Below are 16,119 nucleotides of genomic sequence, written 5' to 3' on the forward strand. Positions count from 1 at the left end.
GGGAATGAAGGGGTTGGGGGGCTGGGCTTGAAAGGCCGGGCTGGAGGGGGGGGGGGGGGCGAGGGTTATGACATTGGAGTGAGGGGGCGGTGCGTCTGATGGGTACAGGAGCACCCCTTGCCCGACACCAGACCGTGCATATGAAGGACCAGGTTTGCCACATGCGATGGGCCTCCCTCTATACCAGGTACAATAGTGGTGGATGCAGGATGAGGCACTTTAATTGGTCATTAATTGGCCACTTAAGGGCCTCAATAGGTCCAAGTGTGGGCGGGCTGTCCAACACCTCCACCAGCTCCCATAAGATGGGAGACAGGTTGAAGCTGGGTTGGTAGGCAGTGAGTAGGCCACATGCTGCATTTTAAGAGACCCCTGCCTTCAAACCTGCCCTGGGCCACCCTGGCCCACCCACTGCTGGGCCTATAGGTTGTGGAAAGCAGCCAAGCATTAACAACGACATGATGATAGACCTTACAAATATGTCAACAAACAGCTATTGTAACAGCTAGAATAGAGAATTTTTCGACTCTCACTGACACAGGCAGCCTAGTATTTTTAATTTTAAAGAACTGGGGATTTGAATAACTTCACAGCTGGGTTTTTTTCTCCCCCCTCACTGGCAGAGGGAGGTTCTTAATGTTTAAATAATTTCACAGCTTGACAGTTCTACAGACCTTCTCCACCTTTCCTGAGCATTTACTCTAAAAAGTTGCGACTCCTACACTGCAAGTTAAGGCCTTTAGTACAGTGAAAATGAATTGAGTTCAAATTACTCTGTTGAGCTTGGGTTTCCTTTACGTACGAGTCACTTCCCACCCCCTTTCCTATATCAGTGAAAATGGGGGTGGGACTTCCACATCTGGGCCCCGCAGGCTCCACAAAAATCCGGGCCTGAGCATCACTGTCTGATTGTACTCACTACTGTGCTGTTGGTTCAAGGGAGTTTGTTGCTATTAAAAAAATTGTATCCGCCTCCATCGGCCAAGTGTCTGAATGAATAATGAATTGGATGATTCAAAGCTTGCAGGTGTTAATAAAATAAAAGAGACAGCATCAGAAATATGGTTCATCTTCCCTTGTTACCCCATTCCCCACGCCACCTATTTCTTAATTTCACTCATGAATCTCTTTAGGTCTTTAGGCCACTTATCAATTTGAGGACAGCAAACTTCTCCCAGGCAAATATTGTTCTTTTGTGCCTATGGCTGAGCATTTGCTGCAGTACCTTATTCTCGCTCTTTGTTGGGATTGTATTCATTTATTGCTTGGTACCACCCCCTGATCCCCCTCATTAATCCGTGGCCGAGATCTGGAACTCACAGGCCCTGATGTTTATGGGGAAGGTTCAGGGGAACACAAAACAAACCCTGCAAAGTCAGGGATGCTGTCAGCAGGACTTCATTATTGTTAGTTTCTTTCATTTCCCATAAGAATTTCAACGTGTGTGTTTCATTTAAATGAAGTGGCCCAAAGTTGAGGATGCGTTCATGATCAATAATTTTAACCCCCTCAATAAACTCCTACCTGTCAATGGTGATGGACAGGGAAAGAACAGTTAAATATTGAGCCTATTGTGTCCGATAATGTGGTCTGTTATACCCAAAGCATTGTAACATTTCAGACATTGGAGCTCTCTATTATCAGGCAGAGGCCTGAGGCTCACCCTGCACTTGATGCACTGAGCACGGGGAAATGAAGGCATAAGTGACTTTGGTGCTAGGGGCATTTATGACTTGCATTCAGAAAATAATGCAATTTGGTTAAAATTGAAGGTGATATCAAAATAGTTTGATTTTAAGAAGACAGCTCAGGGAATACAAATTGAGTTGGACAAAATATTTATGTGGGGGGAACTAATGGCAGGTGAAATAATACAAGCAAAGGAAAAATGGACAGCTGGTATACTCTATGAATGGTGTCAAGATGAAAAGGTATGAAATTTAAGGAGATCTGGGGATCTCAACAATAAACATGGCCAAACCACTGCAGAGCTGCAAACAGAATACACAACTGTCTCTCCAGAACAGAAGAATACAAGTTAAAACTAGCCATGCTCATATTCAAACCACACGTTGAGTAGTGTCCAATTATGGTCCAAGACACATGGGAGACAATCAAGCACTAGAGGTAGTTCAGAGGAAAGCCAAAAAGCTGATTCCTAAGGTTGAAGTTTCAGGCCCAGAAAGGCAGAATAACAGGCAGGTAGACCCGTAAATTGAAGCACCGTGCCATTGGCAACATGCCCGCTGTCAGTTCACCCACACTTGCCCATGCCACAATTTTACAGGCAATGGGGGAGGTGTTGGGTGGGCCGCCTGCCCGTAACACAAAAGAGACCATTAAGTGGGCAATTAATACCCAATAAGGGCCACATCCCACCATCACTTCGACTTAAAGGGGAGGGGGCAAGCCTGCACCCATGTAGCCCTGCTGCACAGTGAAGGAGGTTGGAGGTTGGGGCAGCGTGCCTCCTTCCCAAGGGGGGGGTTGCCTCCTTCCCAAGACTCCCCGTGCCAATCGGTAGCTACCCGCACCTCCCCGACCCCACAGTTTTGCTTCACCGCATTCACCCTTCCACCTGCCCTGTCTAATGAGCTGCCCACCCACCTCGCTAGGGCCTGCCAATTGTAGTGAGATTGCGGACTTACCTGGGTTTCGAGCATCCATTGTTCCTCTTCCTCTTGGGCCTCCTGCAGTACTGGCAGTGGCCACTGATCTTGGTATGGCGCAGAGCTGCTGGCCTCTGATTGGCTGACAGCTCTATGAGGAAGGACTTCCTCATGGAGACAGACGGAAGTCCTGCCTCATACTAATTGGGCCATCACCCAAAAAATTAAAGTGGGGTGAACTGGCCAAGCAAAGGCGGGCTTGCCCCTGAAATTTACGCTGGGGTGTGGGGAGCTGTCCTCAGAGTACATTCCAGCCCCTAAAGTCAGAGGTTTGAGTTATGAGGAAAAGATGGAAAAATCTAGACTTCTCAGATTTGGGGTGTGGTGTTATGGATATGTAGAGGACAACAACTGGTATGGAAAAGACATATCACAAATATTATTTCACATTTGATAGAGTTATTTAAGATCATGAGGAGTCTGGACAGAGTAGATAGGGAGAAACTGTTCCCATTGGTGGAAGGATCAAGAACCAGAGGACAAAGATTTAAGGTAACTGGCAAAAGAAGCCATGGTGACATGAGGAAAACCTTGTTTATGCAAAGAGTTGTTAAGATCTGGAATTCAGAGCTGCTAGAGTCTGGAGGGTTCAACTGAAGGGAAGTTTAAAGAATCAAAAAGAAACGAGAGAGCAGATGTGCAGGGTAGTGAAGAGGCGAACGATAATCAAAGTGTAACAGGAAGGGGCAGAAAATATAAGCAGAAGAGTGCAGCAGAAATCAGAATCAGAATGAGTAATAATGGTAAAAAGTCAAAGCTTAAGGTGGTTTATCTGAATGCACGCAGTATTTGTAACAAGATAGATGAGTTTACAGCACAAATAGAAATAAATGAATATGACTTAATAGCTAGTACAGAGACGTAGTTGCAGGGTGACCAAGATTGGGAAATCAACATTAAAGGGTATTTGACATTCTGGAAAAATAGGCAAAAAACAAAAGGAGGTGGGGTAGCTTTGTTAATAAAGCGGTGGTGGGTAGCGATATAGGTGCAGTAGATCGTGATGTGGAATCAGTTTGGGTGGAAATAAGGAATAGCAAGGGGTAGAAGTCATGGGTGGGAGTTGTCTATAGACCCCTGAAGAGTTGACTCACTGTAGGATAAAGTATAAATCAGGAAATAATGGAGGCGTGGAAGAAGGGCGCTATAATTGTCATGGGTGATTTTAATCTGCATATTGACTGGACAAATCAGATTGGCAGGGCGAACATGGAAGACGAATTTGTAGAGTGCATCAGGGATTGTTTCTTAGAGCAATACGTTGCAGAACCTACCCAGGAACAGGGTATTTTAAATCTAGTAATGTGTAATGAGGTGGGATTAATAAGAGATATCATAGTTAAGGATCCTCTAGGAAGTAGCGATCAAAGCATGGTAGAATTTCAAATTCAGTTTGAGGGCGAGCAACTCGGGTCTCAAACCAGTGTCCTCAAATTAAATAAGGGCAATTACAGAGGTAAGAGTTGTCTAAAGCGGGCTGGGAAAATAGACTAAGGGGAAGGTCAGTGGATGAGCTGTGGCAGACATTTAAGCAGATATTTCAAAAAGTTCAGCAAAAATTTATCCCAGTCAAAGAGAAAGACTCGATAAGAAGGGTGAACCACCCATGGTTAACAAAGGCGGTCAAGGAGAGTATCCAATTAAAAACTAAGGCATACAAAGCGACGAAAACTAGTGGTCGGCCAGAGGACTGGGAATCTTTTAGGGGCCAGCAGTGGATGACTAAAAAGCTAATAAAGAGGGAGAAAATCGATTATGAAAGTAAATCGGCAGAAATATAAAAAACAAACAGCAAGAGTTTCAACAGTTACATAAAAAGAGAGTGGCTAAAGTGAGCCTTGGAGGATGAAACTGGAGAATTGATAACGGGGAACAGTGAAATGGCAGATAATTCAAACCAATATTTTGTATCGGTCTTCACAGTGGAGGACACTATAAACATTCCAAAGATATCAGATAAGCAAGGAGCTAACAGGAGGAAAGATCTTCTAACAGTCTCTATCATGAGGGACAAAGTACTTGGCAAACTAATGGAACTAAAGGCAGACAAGTCACCAGGACCTGATGGCCTGCATCCAAGGATTTTGAAGGAGTGGCTGCAGAGATAGTGGAGGCATTGGTCGAAATATTCCAGAACTCACAGGATTCCAGGAGGGTCCCAGCGGATTGGAAAATTGCTAATGTGACACCCCTGTTCTAGAAGGGAGGGAGACAAAAAGCAGGAAACTATAGGCCAGTCAGTCCAACATCTGTCATTGGGAAAATGCTAGAGTCCATTATTAAGGAAGAAATAGTAGGATATTTAGAAAAGCTTAATGCAATCAAACAGAGTTGACATGGTTTTGTGAAGGGGAAATCATGTTTGACAAATTTGCCAGAGTTCTTTGAGGATATAACAAGTTGATAAAGGGGGAGGGTAGAGGTAGTGTATTTGGATTTCCAAAAGGCATTCAATAAGGTGCCACATAAAAGGTTATTGTACAAAATAGGAGCTCACAGTATTGGGGGTAATGTATTAGCATGGATTGAGGATTGGTTGACACACAGAAGACAGAGAGTCAGGGTTAATGGGCCTTTTTCAGGTTGGAAAGATGTAACTAGTGGAGTGTCACAAGGATCAGTCCAAGGGCCTCAATTATTTACTATCTATATTAATGACTTGGAAGAGGGGGCAAAGTGTAATATATCCAACTTTGCTGATGATTCAAAAATTGGTGGGAGGGCATGTTGTGATGAGGGCATAAAGAATCTTCAAGGGGTTATAGACAGGTTGAGTGAGTGGGCAAAAACTTGGTAGATGGAGTCTAATGTAGGAAAGTCTGAGGTCATGCACTTTGGTAGAAAGAATGAAAAGGCAGACTATTATTTAAATGGAGGGAGACTCCAAAAAAGTGAAGCACAGAGGGATCTGAGTGTTCTTGACACCCAAAAAATTAGCATGCAGGAGCAGCAAGTAATTAAGATGGCAAATGGAAGTTTGGCCTGTATTATAGGGGGTTGGAGTTTAAAAATAGGGAAGTCTTGTTATAACTGTACAGGGTGTTGATGAGGCCGCACCTGGAGTACTGTGTACAGTTTTGGTCCCTGTATTTAAGAAAGGATTTCCTGGAGGTAGTTCAGAAGAGATTCACTAGGCTGATTCCTGGGATGAAGGGGTTGACTTATCAAGAACGGCTAAACAGGTTAAGTCTTTATTCATTAGATTTAGAAGAATGAGGGGTGATCTTATTGAAATGTATAAGATTCTGAGGGAGCTTGACAGGGTAGATGTTGAGATGTTTCCACTAGTGGGGGAATCTCGAACTAGGGGACATAGTTACAGAATAAGGGGACAGTCATTTAAAACTGAGATGCAAAGGAATTTCTTCTCTCAGTGGGTAGTAAATGTCTGAAATTCTCTACCCCAGAGTGTTATGGAGGCTAGATCACTGAAAGTAGCTAAAGAGGAGGTAGATAGATTTTTGAAATATCGGGGATTTGAGGGCTGTGAGGAGCTGGCACGAAAGAGGAGTTGAGGCCTGGGACAGATCAGCTATAATGGCCTACTCCTGCTCCTATTTCTTATGTTCTTATGCACTGCCTGAGTGAGTGGTGGAGGCAGATTCAATCAAAGCATTCAAACGGGAATTGGATTATTATCTGAAAAGGAAGAATTTGCAGGGCTACAGAGAAAAGGCCATGAATGAGACTAGATGAATTGCTCCTTCAGAGAGCCAGCACAGTAATGATGGGCCAAATGGTCTCCTGTGCTGTAACTGCTCAGTGATCCTGTGATTAAATTGTGGGAGTGGAACAAGGAGATACAGATTCAATACAGTAAAAAAAAAGTTTGGAAATTCTTCACACAAAGTGTGATCAATATATGGAATGGGTTTCTGGTGAGTAATTATGACAAAACCACTGCAATCATTTAAGAGAAAAACATTAGAGGCTGCAATGGGATGAAGATGGTGGGGGTAGGAGGAGGGGTGGTTAGAGATGAATGAACTAGAGAATGAACAAATATGGGATAAGAATATTTATGTTGTAATCATGCGAGCCGACTATATCCCAAATGGAGCTCTGTACCTCAAATGTTATTTAATTACTTAAATTATTTTAAAAACATTTTTGTCAGTAACTTTTTTTCTACTCATCAATGGTGGGATGTCAATGCTGAAGAATGCAACATATCTCGAATGTGGGCACACAGTGTCAGCATTGAAAACCTCTAGGTCATGTATAAACTTGGAACTACTTGCAAATGAAAGCTCCTGCTTCTGTGTTTAAACAATGTGCTTTTAGTCCAAATATAGCAGCTTTCCATTGTGTCCGTGCAGACCATTCCATTTTGGCTATGTTTGCTGCCCCAATGCTGTGCATGTGCAGTTGTATGCTGATGACAGGCCCGGGATAATGGCTGCCATATTTATAGGTGACAATGTGCAGCAGGGTGTATGCGTGGTCATCACTGGCCCTGGCAGCAAGAACGGAAAACATGTATTTCCATCCTGGACTGACACTGATGGATTTTGGATATTCCTTTTACAGGGGGTTAGAAGGGAAAGAATCCTAGAAATGTAAGTAGATTGTAGGTTGCTGTGAGTGTTAGACTATATTGCCTCATCTAACACTCACATCACAGGGATAGTGAGACAGAGTTTAGAAACACTAACCAACATGACTGCAGTAAAATATCCCAGAAGGAAAAGATTTTAGTTTCGCATCTGCAGATCCATCCCTCCCACTTCTGCCACTCTGAGTCCCACGCTGCAGGCTCCAGCAGTGCTGTCAGTCGATTTCTGAGCATGTGCGGACTAGTGTGCATATGCAGATGGGTACCGTTGGCCATATTGCATTGGCAGGAGACACAGTGATTCTGTTTCACACATAATGGCCTCTCCAAATAGGTTGCTAATTTGAGTTAGACTTGTGAATAGTTTGTACTGTGGCTAGATACCCACATGCAACTGTCATTTTACATAGCTTTCCTACAGTCAGCAGGGAGGAAAAGTTTTCACCCCATCAGTTCATACTGGATATAATCTAAGCTTCCAGAGGTTAAAAATGTTAAACATCTAGTTAACCAGAAGTTAAAACAGGAAGTGCTGGAAATGCTCAGCAGGTCTGGAAGCATCTGTGGAGAGAGAAACATATGACTCTTCCTTGAAGAATATTTGAACAATAAGAAGAATAATTGAAGAGTATTTCCAGCACTTGGGGCAGAATTTTCTGCCTGTCTGGTGGGTGGGCCCGACCCGACCCAATCTCCGGTGGGCGGGGAGCCGATCCCCACCGGAGAAGCGGACCCTGCCGCCATTTTAAGTGGGTGGGCCAATTAAGGCCTGCCCAGCCTGACGTCCACTGGGAAGTGCTATGCACTTCCTGTGCGGGCGGGGGGGATTCCCCAAATACGAGAGTGCTGCCTCAGGGAGATCGCTGACACTTTTAAAAATATTAAAAATAGAAAAAAAAAATCCTTAACATGTCCCCCTCATGCGACAATGTCACATGAGATGGGACATGTTCATAATTTACATAATAAGTTTATTAAACTTTTTTAAACCCTACATGAAACCTCATCCTGCCGGTGGATGAGGTTTCATGTTTTGTCTATTTCCCGCTGGGGCTCCTGGCCTGCCCACCAACCTTAAGGTTGGACGGGCAGGTCCTTTAATTGTTTAAATGATCCTGTCAATGGCCTCAACTGGCCATTGACAGGTCGGCGGGCGCACAGCTGATTTTGCTGTGCCCCCGCCTTCCTGAAAATTTAAAAGTGCCGGGATGACGTCGGGGGTTCCGCCGGATGTCATCCTGCGTCATTTTACATGTCGGTGAGCAGGCTCCGCCCCCCGCTCGCCAACGGCAAAATTCTGCCCTTGCTGTTTTTTATTTCAGATTTCTAGCATCTGCAGAATTTTGCTTTAATTCTGTTTAACCAGCCCTTTTCTTCTTATTTAAATTTAATATTGTAATATGTAAACTGGATAAACATGCCAATTAATTAAATGTGGGTATCAAATGCACTGCAAGATTTACTATGAAGATTTACTAAAATCTTACTAACCATGATACAACAGAGTTGATTTACTGTGCCCATTTTTATGGTAAAGTTATAGTTGTAAAAGTCCAATAAAGTTTGTCATGTTATAACAATATATGGATCAATATGAGGCGCAATATAATTATTGTTATCTTGAAGAACTATCAAACAGGAATGTTCAAAATGAAACTTTTTACTGCCCGGATGCCTTACCCATCATCATTTATAGCATCAAGTGATAGGTAATTTAATGGGGCTTTGATCCAGAAACAAATGTCAGTCCAAGATCTGAAGACTGCATCATTATACTCTACTTTTGTATGATTAAAAAATTTTAGAAACCTGTTTTCCTTTTACAAACAACATGAATTTTTTTTTTCTTCCTGCCCCTTCCTTTCCTGATGTCTCTAAGTTACAATAGGGTGTAGTTCCATTGGGCGCTGGCATCTTTGCAAAAGGCATGAGTCAATTGGAATCAGCAAGGAGTAAGGCCTCAACTGACTGCTTTTCACCTCCCCATCTCATCAATACTCGAGGCCAAGTGTAACACCATTACTGAGCTCAGCTGAGGTTAGCCAACATAACACAGACCAGTGATCAATCCAGATACCTTCTTGGTCTTTCTGGCTCAAATCCAAATAGGATGTTGCACTTATCCACAGAAACATTGTGGAGTTCCAATTAATTTGTTTCATTGGACATAAAGTGAGTGGGGTTGTGATCCAGATTTTTAAAATATTGGGAAGTATGAGGAATGAAATAGAAGGAACTTACATAACGTATGTATCTAACTGCATAACTAGTGCTCAAGTGAAATTCTGATAGTCTTCAAGTGAAACTGAGAGACTTGGATAATCTTCAAGTGAAACTTAGTCCGGAATTTTCCAGCCCCTGACACTGGTGGGATTTTCCGTTCTCACCAGTGTGAACGGAGATTTCAATGGCTCGCTGGCCCCACCGCGGGAGGGCTGGAAAATTCCGGCCTTAGAGACTGGGGTACAAATCCCACAAAAAAGGATGTATGATATTGGTGAATGACCAGATGCACAAAGATGCTGTGAGTATTTGTATCATAGACTGAATATTTTTCTTTTCATCTGTCAAACATACAAGTAGTCAAAGCAAAACATACAACTGAATTCTATTTCAATAGTATCAGAATCAGACTTTGCATCTTTTTGACTGTAGTCTGGAAAAATGTATAACACTTTTATTCTGCACTTCTCTTTAATGCCTAATGGGAAGACAGGACTGACTTGGCTGTGATGACTTTCTCAGCTATTGAATTGCCTGTGAGCTAGTTCACCCTCTGCTGCTGCCATGTAGTGCTAATTCTGAATTGGGCTCCTTATTCATGGTATCAGCTGTAAATGTTCATTTCTTCTTCACAGACCAGTGATTGAAGAAGCTGTGAACATCTGCATCCTACTAGCACAGTAAAATTATACAAAATTGCAACTCAGCAAGAAACTTTAATTACGTTTTCAGATTAATAATGAATGGAACCTTAAGGTGAAAAGCTTTTGCAGAGATACAATCTAGCAAATAGAAACTTAAGGATATATTACAGTAACTATCACCCTGCCAAACTATAGAAAATAATTTGCTTACCCGACTTGTGGGTTCCAGAAAGCGTTTCATAGTCCAACTGAGAGAAGATCCATCACCCTGCTTGGATTTCACACTAGGTGATGGGCTTTTTGATGATAACCCTGTGGGAAAAGGACAGGAACAACCATATAAATATTATGGCTATAAGAGCGGTTCAGAGGCTGGGAATTCTGCAGTGAGTAACTCACCTCCTGGCTCCCCAAAGCCTGTCCACCATCTACAAGGCACAAGCCAGGAGTGAATGGAATACTCTCCACTTACCTGGATGAGTGCAGCTCCCACAACACTCAAGAAGCTTGACACCATCCAGGACAAAGCAGCCCACTTGATTTGCACCCCATCCACAAATATTCACTCCCTCCACCACTGACGCACAGTAACAGCAGTGTGTACCATCTACAAGATGCACTGCAGCAACTCACCAAGGCTCCTTCAACAGCACCTTCCAAACCTACGACCTGTACCGCCAACAAGGACAAGAACAGCAGAATCATGGCAACACCACCGCCTGCAAGTTCCCCTCCAAGCCATTCACCATCCTGCCTTGGAAATACCATCACCGTTCCTTCACTGTCACTGGGTCAAAATCCAATTAAGGCCCGCCCAGCGGCCTGCCCAACAGGAAGTGCTATGCGCTATGCACTTCCTGTGTGGGGCGGGAGGGCGGGGGATTCCACATCTGTCAAAGTGTGCTCTTTCGCGCATGCACGCGAAAGAGCGCACTACTCCCTGGGACCAAGTCCTGTCTCAGGGAGATTAGTGACATTCTAAAAAAATTAAAAAGTAGAAAAATAAAAATATTATTAACATGTCCCCTTCATGTGACAATGTCACACAAGATGGGACATGTTAATAAATATAATTACATTTATTAAAGTTTTTAAAAAGGAACATGAAACCTCATCCCGCCAGTGGATGAGGTTTCATGTTTTTTCAGAAGCCCACTGGGGCTCCTGGCCTGCCTGCCAGCCTTAAGGTTGGACGGGCAGGGCCTTTAATTATCTTAATTACTCTGTCAATGGCCTCAATTGGCTGATTTCATTGTCCGCCCACCTTCCTAAAAATTTAAAGGGACCGGAATGACGTCAGGGGTTCCTCCCGACGTCATTTTCCTGTTGGCAAGCAGGCCCCACCCCCAAATCGCCGACAGGAAAATTCTGGCCTTTTTGTCTGCCACTAGGCGCGATTGTGGAGCACTGGTTTTCTTTCTGTTCTAGTTGTGATGTATTTTGTATGTTATGCCCATCCGTTGCTTTTAAAATTTAATCTGTGCTAGCAAGAATCATAATCTATGCAAGTTACAGACATACAACAGGTTTAACGTAGCACAGGGATAGAAGCCTAGATTCCTAATGGTTTAAAGAGTTAACCATTGTCCTGTATGGCACTAAGCTAAACAGTGCAGGAAGGTGCCAGTTTTGATCTTCAGTTTATTCAGAATTAGTTGATCTCAGCTCGGATGGCAGTAAGGACAATTGCCCTCATCATCCTTGGGCTACAGGAAAAGGGAAAAAAATAAAGGATTTGTGTTCCTTACTACAATCCAGTGGTCACTACTAGAAAATATACATGTATGAATATTAGGTGAGCAGAGGAATCAAGTTTGGCTGGACTGTCCTGCAAGGTAGGATAGCACGTATTGAATGTTTCGTGTCTATGCAAATACCTGAAGAATGATCACTGGATCTGGGGACTAACGGACACTTAACATGAGTCAGGACGACTTGGGGTGAAAAAAATTGATAAAAGATGAATGACTGCAAGAATTTTTCCGCCTTCCCAACATTACAATGTGAAGAGTTATAACTGGGTTGACTTCTGGAAAAAATTAACAAATTTTTGTAAGAATAAAACAAGAAGGGAAGGGCTGCTCAGTCACAGGTGCTGCTGCCCAAAGATACCTCTGTCCCAAAACTGGTGTCCAATGACCTTCATGCATCTATTGCCAACGTGCAGATTCTTGACTAGGGATTCCCAGGTTCACAGCTATGTCCCTGTCGCCAATTCTCCATTGCCACAGGAGTTAACTGATGGATCCTGGTAGAAGCCTGCGTGTGACTTCATTTGAAGTGTGGACCTTGGAGCGCTGTCATTGTCCACACAATCTTGGCAGGTTGGTGATCTGATTTCAGTGATGCGACAAGCCCCGATGACTGGGACCATCTTGCTGCTGCAGCCTTCTTCCGCTGTTGCAGCCAGTGAGACGCACAGTCTTCCTTCGCCTGTTACACCTTTGAGGACATTTTGGACCGCAGTTTCCCTGGCACCACCCCTGACCTTGTCACCATGGGTGGCCCTACCAGGAGCAAGGACCTCCCGATGGCAACACTTAAGAGATCGTCAGGATACACAAGCCTGTCAAAGTGACGATCCACAGAGCAGAAAAGATGGGAAGGCAGTAGATGCAGCCAAATGTATTGTATAATCTTGAAAATTATGAAAACTACACCAACGCCTTGTTTTCCTTGGTATTCAAAGTAATATCAATCTTCACAAGATTTGCCCTTAGCTGTACTAACTGTATGAAGTTGATTTCAGCAGGATAAGGATCTACACAAATTTGATGCTTCCAATGAGTGTCATCTATGTAAGGGTATTTGTAAATATACTGACACTAAGCTTTTAAAAGGTTAGGGTTTATGCAATGAGGTACTTCCATTGAGCTTCATCCTGGAAAGGTGTACTTGAATGTGAACTTCCACTGACCATCAGCCAGGTCAGGTGTACATGATCATGGTAATTAGATTGAACTTCACTAAAGATTCATCAGATAAAATTTAAAGGTTTTTCCTTCCATCAAATGACATGATAAATGACTCACATGAATAAGGGAGTGGAGGTCAAAAATCTTTTGAGAAAAGTTTGGAATAGACAGAGCAGCCAAGGATCCAGGGAAATATTTTTCAAATGTTCAATTAAGTTACAGTTACAGTTCTCTAAATATGTCAGCTTTACCAAACCATGTATGGTAATGATCAAAGATACAACTCCGTATATCAGCCTTAACACAATTCAAAGTTTGTTTTGAATATAGTATGTTGACAAGAGGAATTTTTTCACCCTGCAACATTTAAATAAATTAACATTAAACTTTAGGAAGAATGTGAAGGCATTTAAGAGGGTAAAAAAAGATTCATGAGAATGGTTTTCAGGGATGAGAAACTTCAGCCATGTGGAGAAGCTGGGGCTGTTCTTCTTGGAGAAGAGAAGATTAGGGAGAAATTTGATAGAGGTGTTCAAAATCATGAAGGGTCTGGGCAGAGTAGGTTGGGAGAAACTGTTCTCATTGGCAGAAGGATAGAGAACCAGGGGACACCGATTTAAGGTAAATGGCAAAAGAAACAATGCCTACATGAGGGAAAATATTTTTTTAAGCAGTAAGTGGTTAGAATTTGGAATGCACTGCCTGAGAGTGTGGTGGAAGCAGGTTCACTCAAGGCTTTCAAAAGAGAATTGGATTATTATCTGAAAAGAAAAAAAATGCAGGGTTACGGGGAAAAGGAGAACGTAGGATCAGGTGAGCTGCACTTGCAGAGAGCTGACACAGATTCAATGGATGGAATGCCTCCTTCTATGTTGTAACCATTCTATGATTCTATAAAATACTTCTTACTTTTGAAAACCCAGACACTTTAAAATGTCAATTGGTCACACATCTAAAAACTCAGTTATTGTTAATACATGAATATGATTAAATATTATATATTAGAAACTCTACAGAAGCATGGAATTTCTTTAATACACTAGCAAATATAAGGAGTTATTTGGGAAATGGGACGCAGTTTTTGATAGTTGATTAACACCACCAATAACAGATTGTCTGGTGATTCATTCATCTGCTGTTAATGGGATCTCACTGTGCAGAAATTGGCCGCTATACTTGCCTACATAAAGTAATACATTAGTTCATCTGATGTCCTTTGGATGTGTTAAGGAAGCCTTGTATATAAAACACACACATACAAACTCTTCATTTCTCCTTTACCATAGCCCCTCTGCAACCTAAACAAGACAGTGACCCACACATCAACGCTTCAAATTTCCTGAAGCAATGTACCAGATGTCTAATGAAAAATAATAAAAATATACGCCTTACTGAGACTGAAAGATGCAGAACCTCACATATTTGTAATACTATTTAACCTCTGCTTTAGAAATCTTGCTTAAATAAATGCTCTAACTCCCAATATGTGAATTAAGATCCAAATACTTCATTTGTTTATTCTTTTCTCATCTCCCCGTAAAACCTTCCTTCTTCTCCTCAGTTATTTCTATGATTATAACAAATATTTCTCCCTCTTTGTTTCCTATGGTGTACTTGTAGTTCTGGATGAAGCAGTTTTTTGTGCAAAGTTCACCAGGGAAGTTTGTCTCACCATTGTGCATTGACTGATCAACACTAATACATAGGCTGGAATTTTCCGTTCCCATTGGTGTGGGTGTAATGGCGGGTGTGAGTGGACAATATGGCGAGAAGGCCAAAAATCGGTTTAATGCCGTAGTGCAACCAGTTTGCGATCGTCTGCTCCACCTGTCAATGGCGGGCCATGTTTCCTGCCACTGCAAGTAGTGAATGTCACTTTAATATATTTGCATCTAATTATAAGCCCTGCTCGCCGGAATCAACCCCCATGTCAAATTTACCAACCACGTTGATTTGACTTCAGAACAGTGTGCTTCACAACTGCCTTTAAAAGGTGTGCACCTGGCGACCTAAACTTTGAGGGGAACTTGGAGGTGAGTGCACACAACCTTGCGCAGAGCTTGCGAGCAGTGCCTGTGGGACATCAAGGAAGAGCTGCTGTGCATTTGCCAGGGGCACAGGCAAGTCACTTTTTCCCGGCTGACTTTCAGTGCGGTGCCAGGGCAAGGGATCCAGTGTGGGTCACACCTGGGTGGGGGGCTGGTGCAAGGCAGCACAGACTGAAGGAAATACTCAAGCACTTGTTGGAGGGGGGGTAGGGTGGAGGGAGGGGGTGAGCGGGGAAGGGGGGAGGGGGTGAGCGGGGAAGGGGGGAGGGGGTGAGCGAAGCTTGGAAAAGCTTGTCAAAAGTGAGCATTCTTCAACAGCTGAGACTGTTTAGCTGCAGTTCCATTGACATGCTTGGAGTTGGGTCTCTGAAGCTTTTCTGCCCACTCAAGCAACGAGAAAAGCATTAAAGTGTCACCAAGTGATGCAGAACTTTTCACCCCTCTGGTGCAGACTGCAAATTAATGTGTGTTTTAGGGGGAAACAGAGCAATTGGCCCACTGGGCAATTTGTACAATCCCCTTGAGAAAGGTGGCTATGGTGCAGTCACTGGTGGAGGCTCTCACAGCCCCTAACAACGTCTTTGTTAAGGTTTAGACTAGTACCCATTATGGTTCAAGCTAACAGCGCAGCCTTGCAGTGAGGTTAGGAGAATGCCTGCACTTGAGCTGATAGCACAGCATGCAGTCCAATGGCCGAAACTGCCGACAATCAGTCAAGTGGAGTGGGGCAGAGGTGGACGGTGTTTTGGACAGCCAAAAAGCGCACTAAACTCTGGCCATCCAAAGCCAGCACCCTCCTGCATGTGTGAAAGGGCCTTCAGATTTAACCAAGAGAGGTTCTTAGTACACCCATGCTAACCCACGTGTCTCTCTTTTTGATCCTGCAAGAGAAGAACATCAGGACCGTGGAGCCTGATGATTTAGCAGTATGCCTCATGGCTTACAGAGATCAGAGAAGAAGAGAGCGGCAGAGGTGCCTGGCTCAGCAAAGGGAGGAGCACCAGCCTCAAAGCTGGGTGGGAGGGTGAGCTGTGAGGAGGATGCAGAGATGCTTCAGTGTGATTT

General features: G+C 43.4%; 1 protein-coding gene and 1 long non-coding RNA gene across 7 annotated transcripts in view; one reads left to right on the forward strand and one right to left on the reverse strand.

Moving 5' to 3' along the window:
- Positions 1-16,119, forward strand: part of LOC144686088 (uncharacterized) — a 185,036-nt gene that overhangs the window by 79,721 nt on the left and 89,196 nt on the right. The window lies entirely within an intron of this gene.
- Positions 1-16,119, reverse strand: part of pdzd2 (PDZ domain containing 2) — a 631,303-nt gene that overhangs the window by 53,086 nt on the left and 562,098 nt on the right. For all 6 annotated transcript variants that reach the window (XM_078551140.1, XM_078551149.1, XM_078551169.1 and 3 more), the window contains one exon: positions 10,303-10,403. In XM_078551140.1, coding sequence (XP_078407266.1) covers positions 10,303-10,403 — 101 coding nt within the window. The remainder of the gene's footprint in view (positions 1-10,302; positions 10,404-16,119) is intronic.

The sequence above is a fragment of the Cetorhinus maximus genome, chromosome 1, assembly GCF_964194155.1.
Source record: "Cetorhinus maximus chromosome 1, sCetMax3.hap1.1, whole genome shotgun sequence".
Taxonomy (NCBI): Eukaryota; Metazoa; Chordata; class Chondrichthyes; order Lamniformes; family Cetorhinidae; genus Cetorhinus; species Cetorhinus maximus.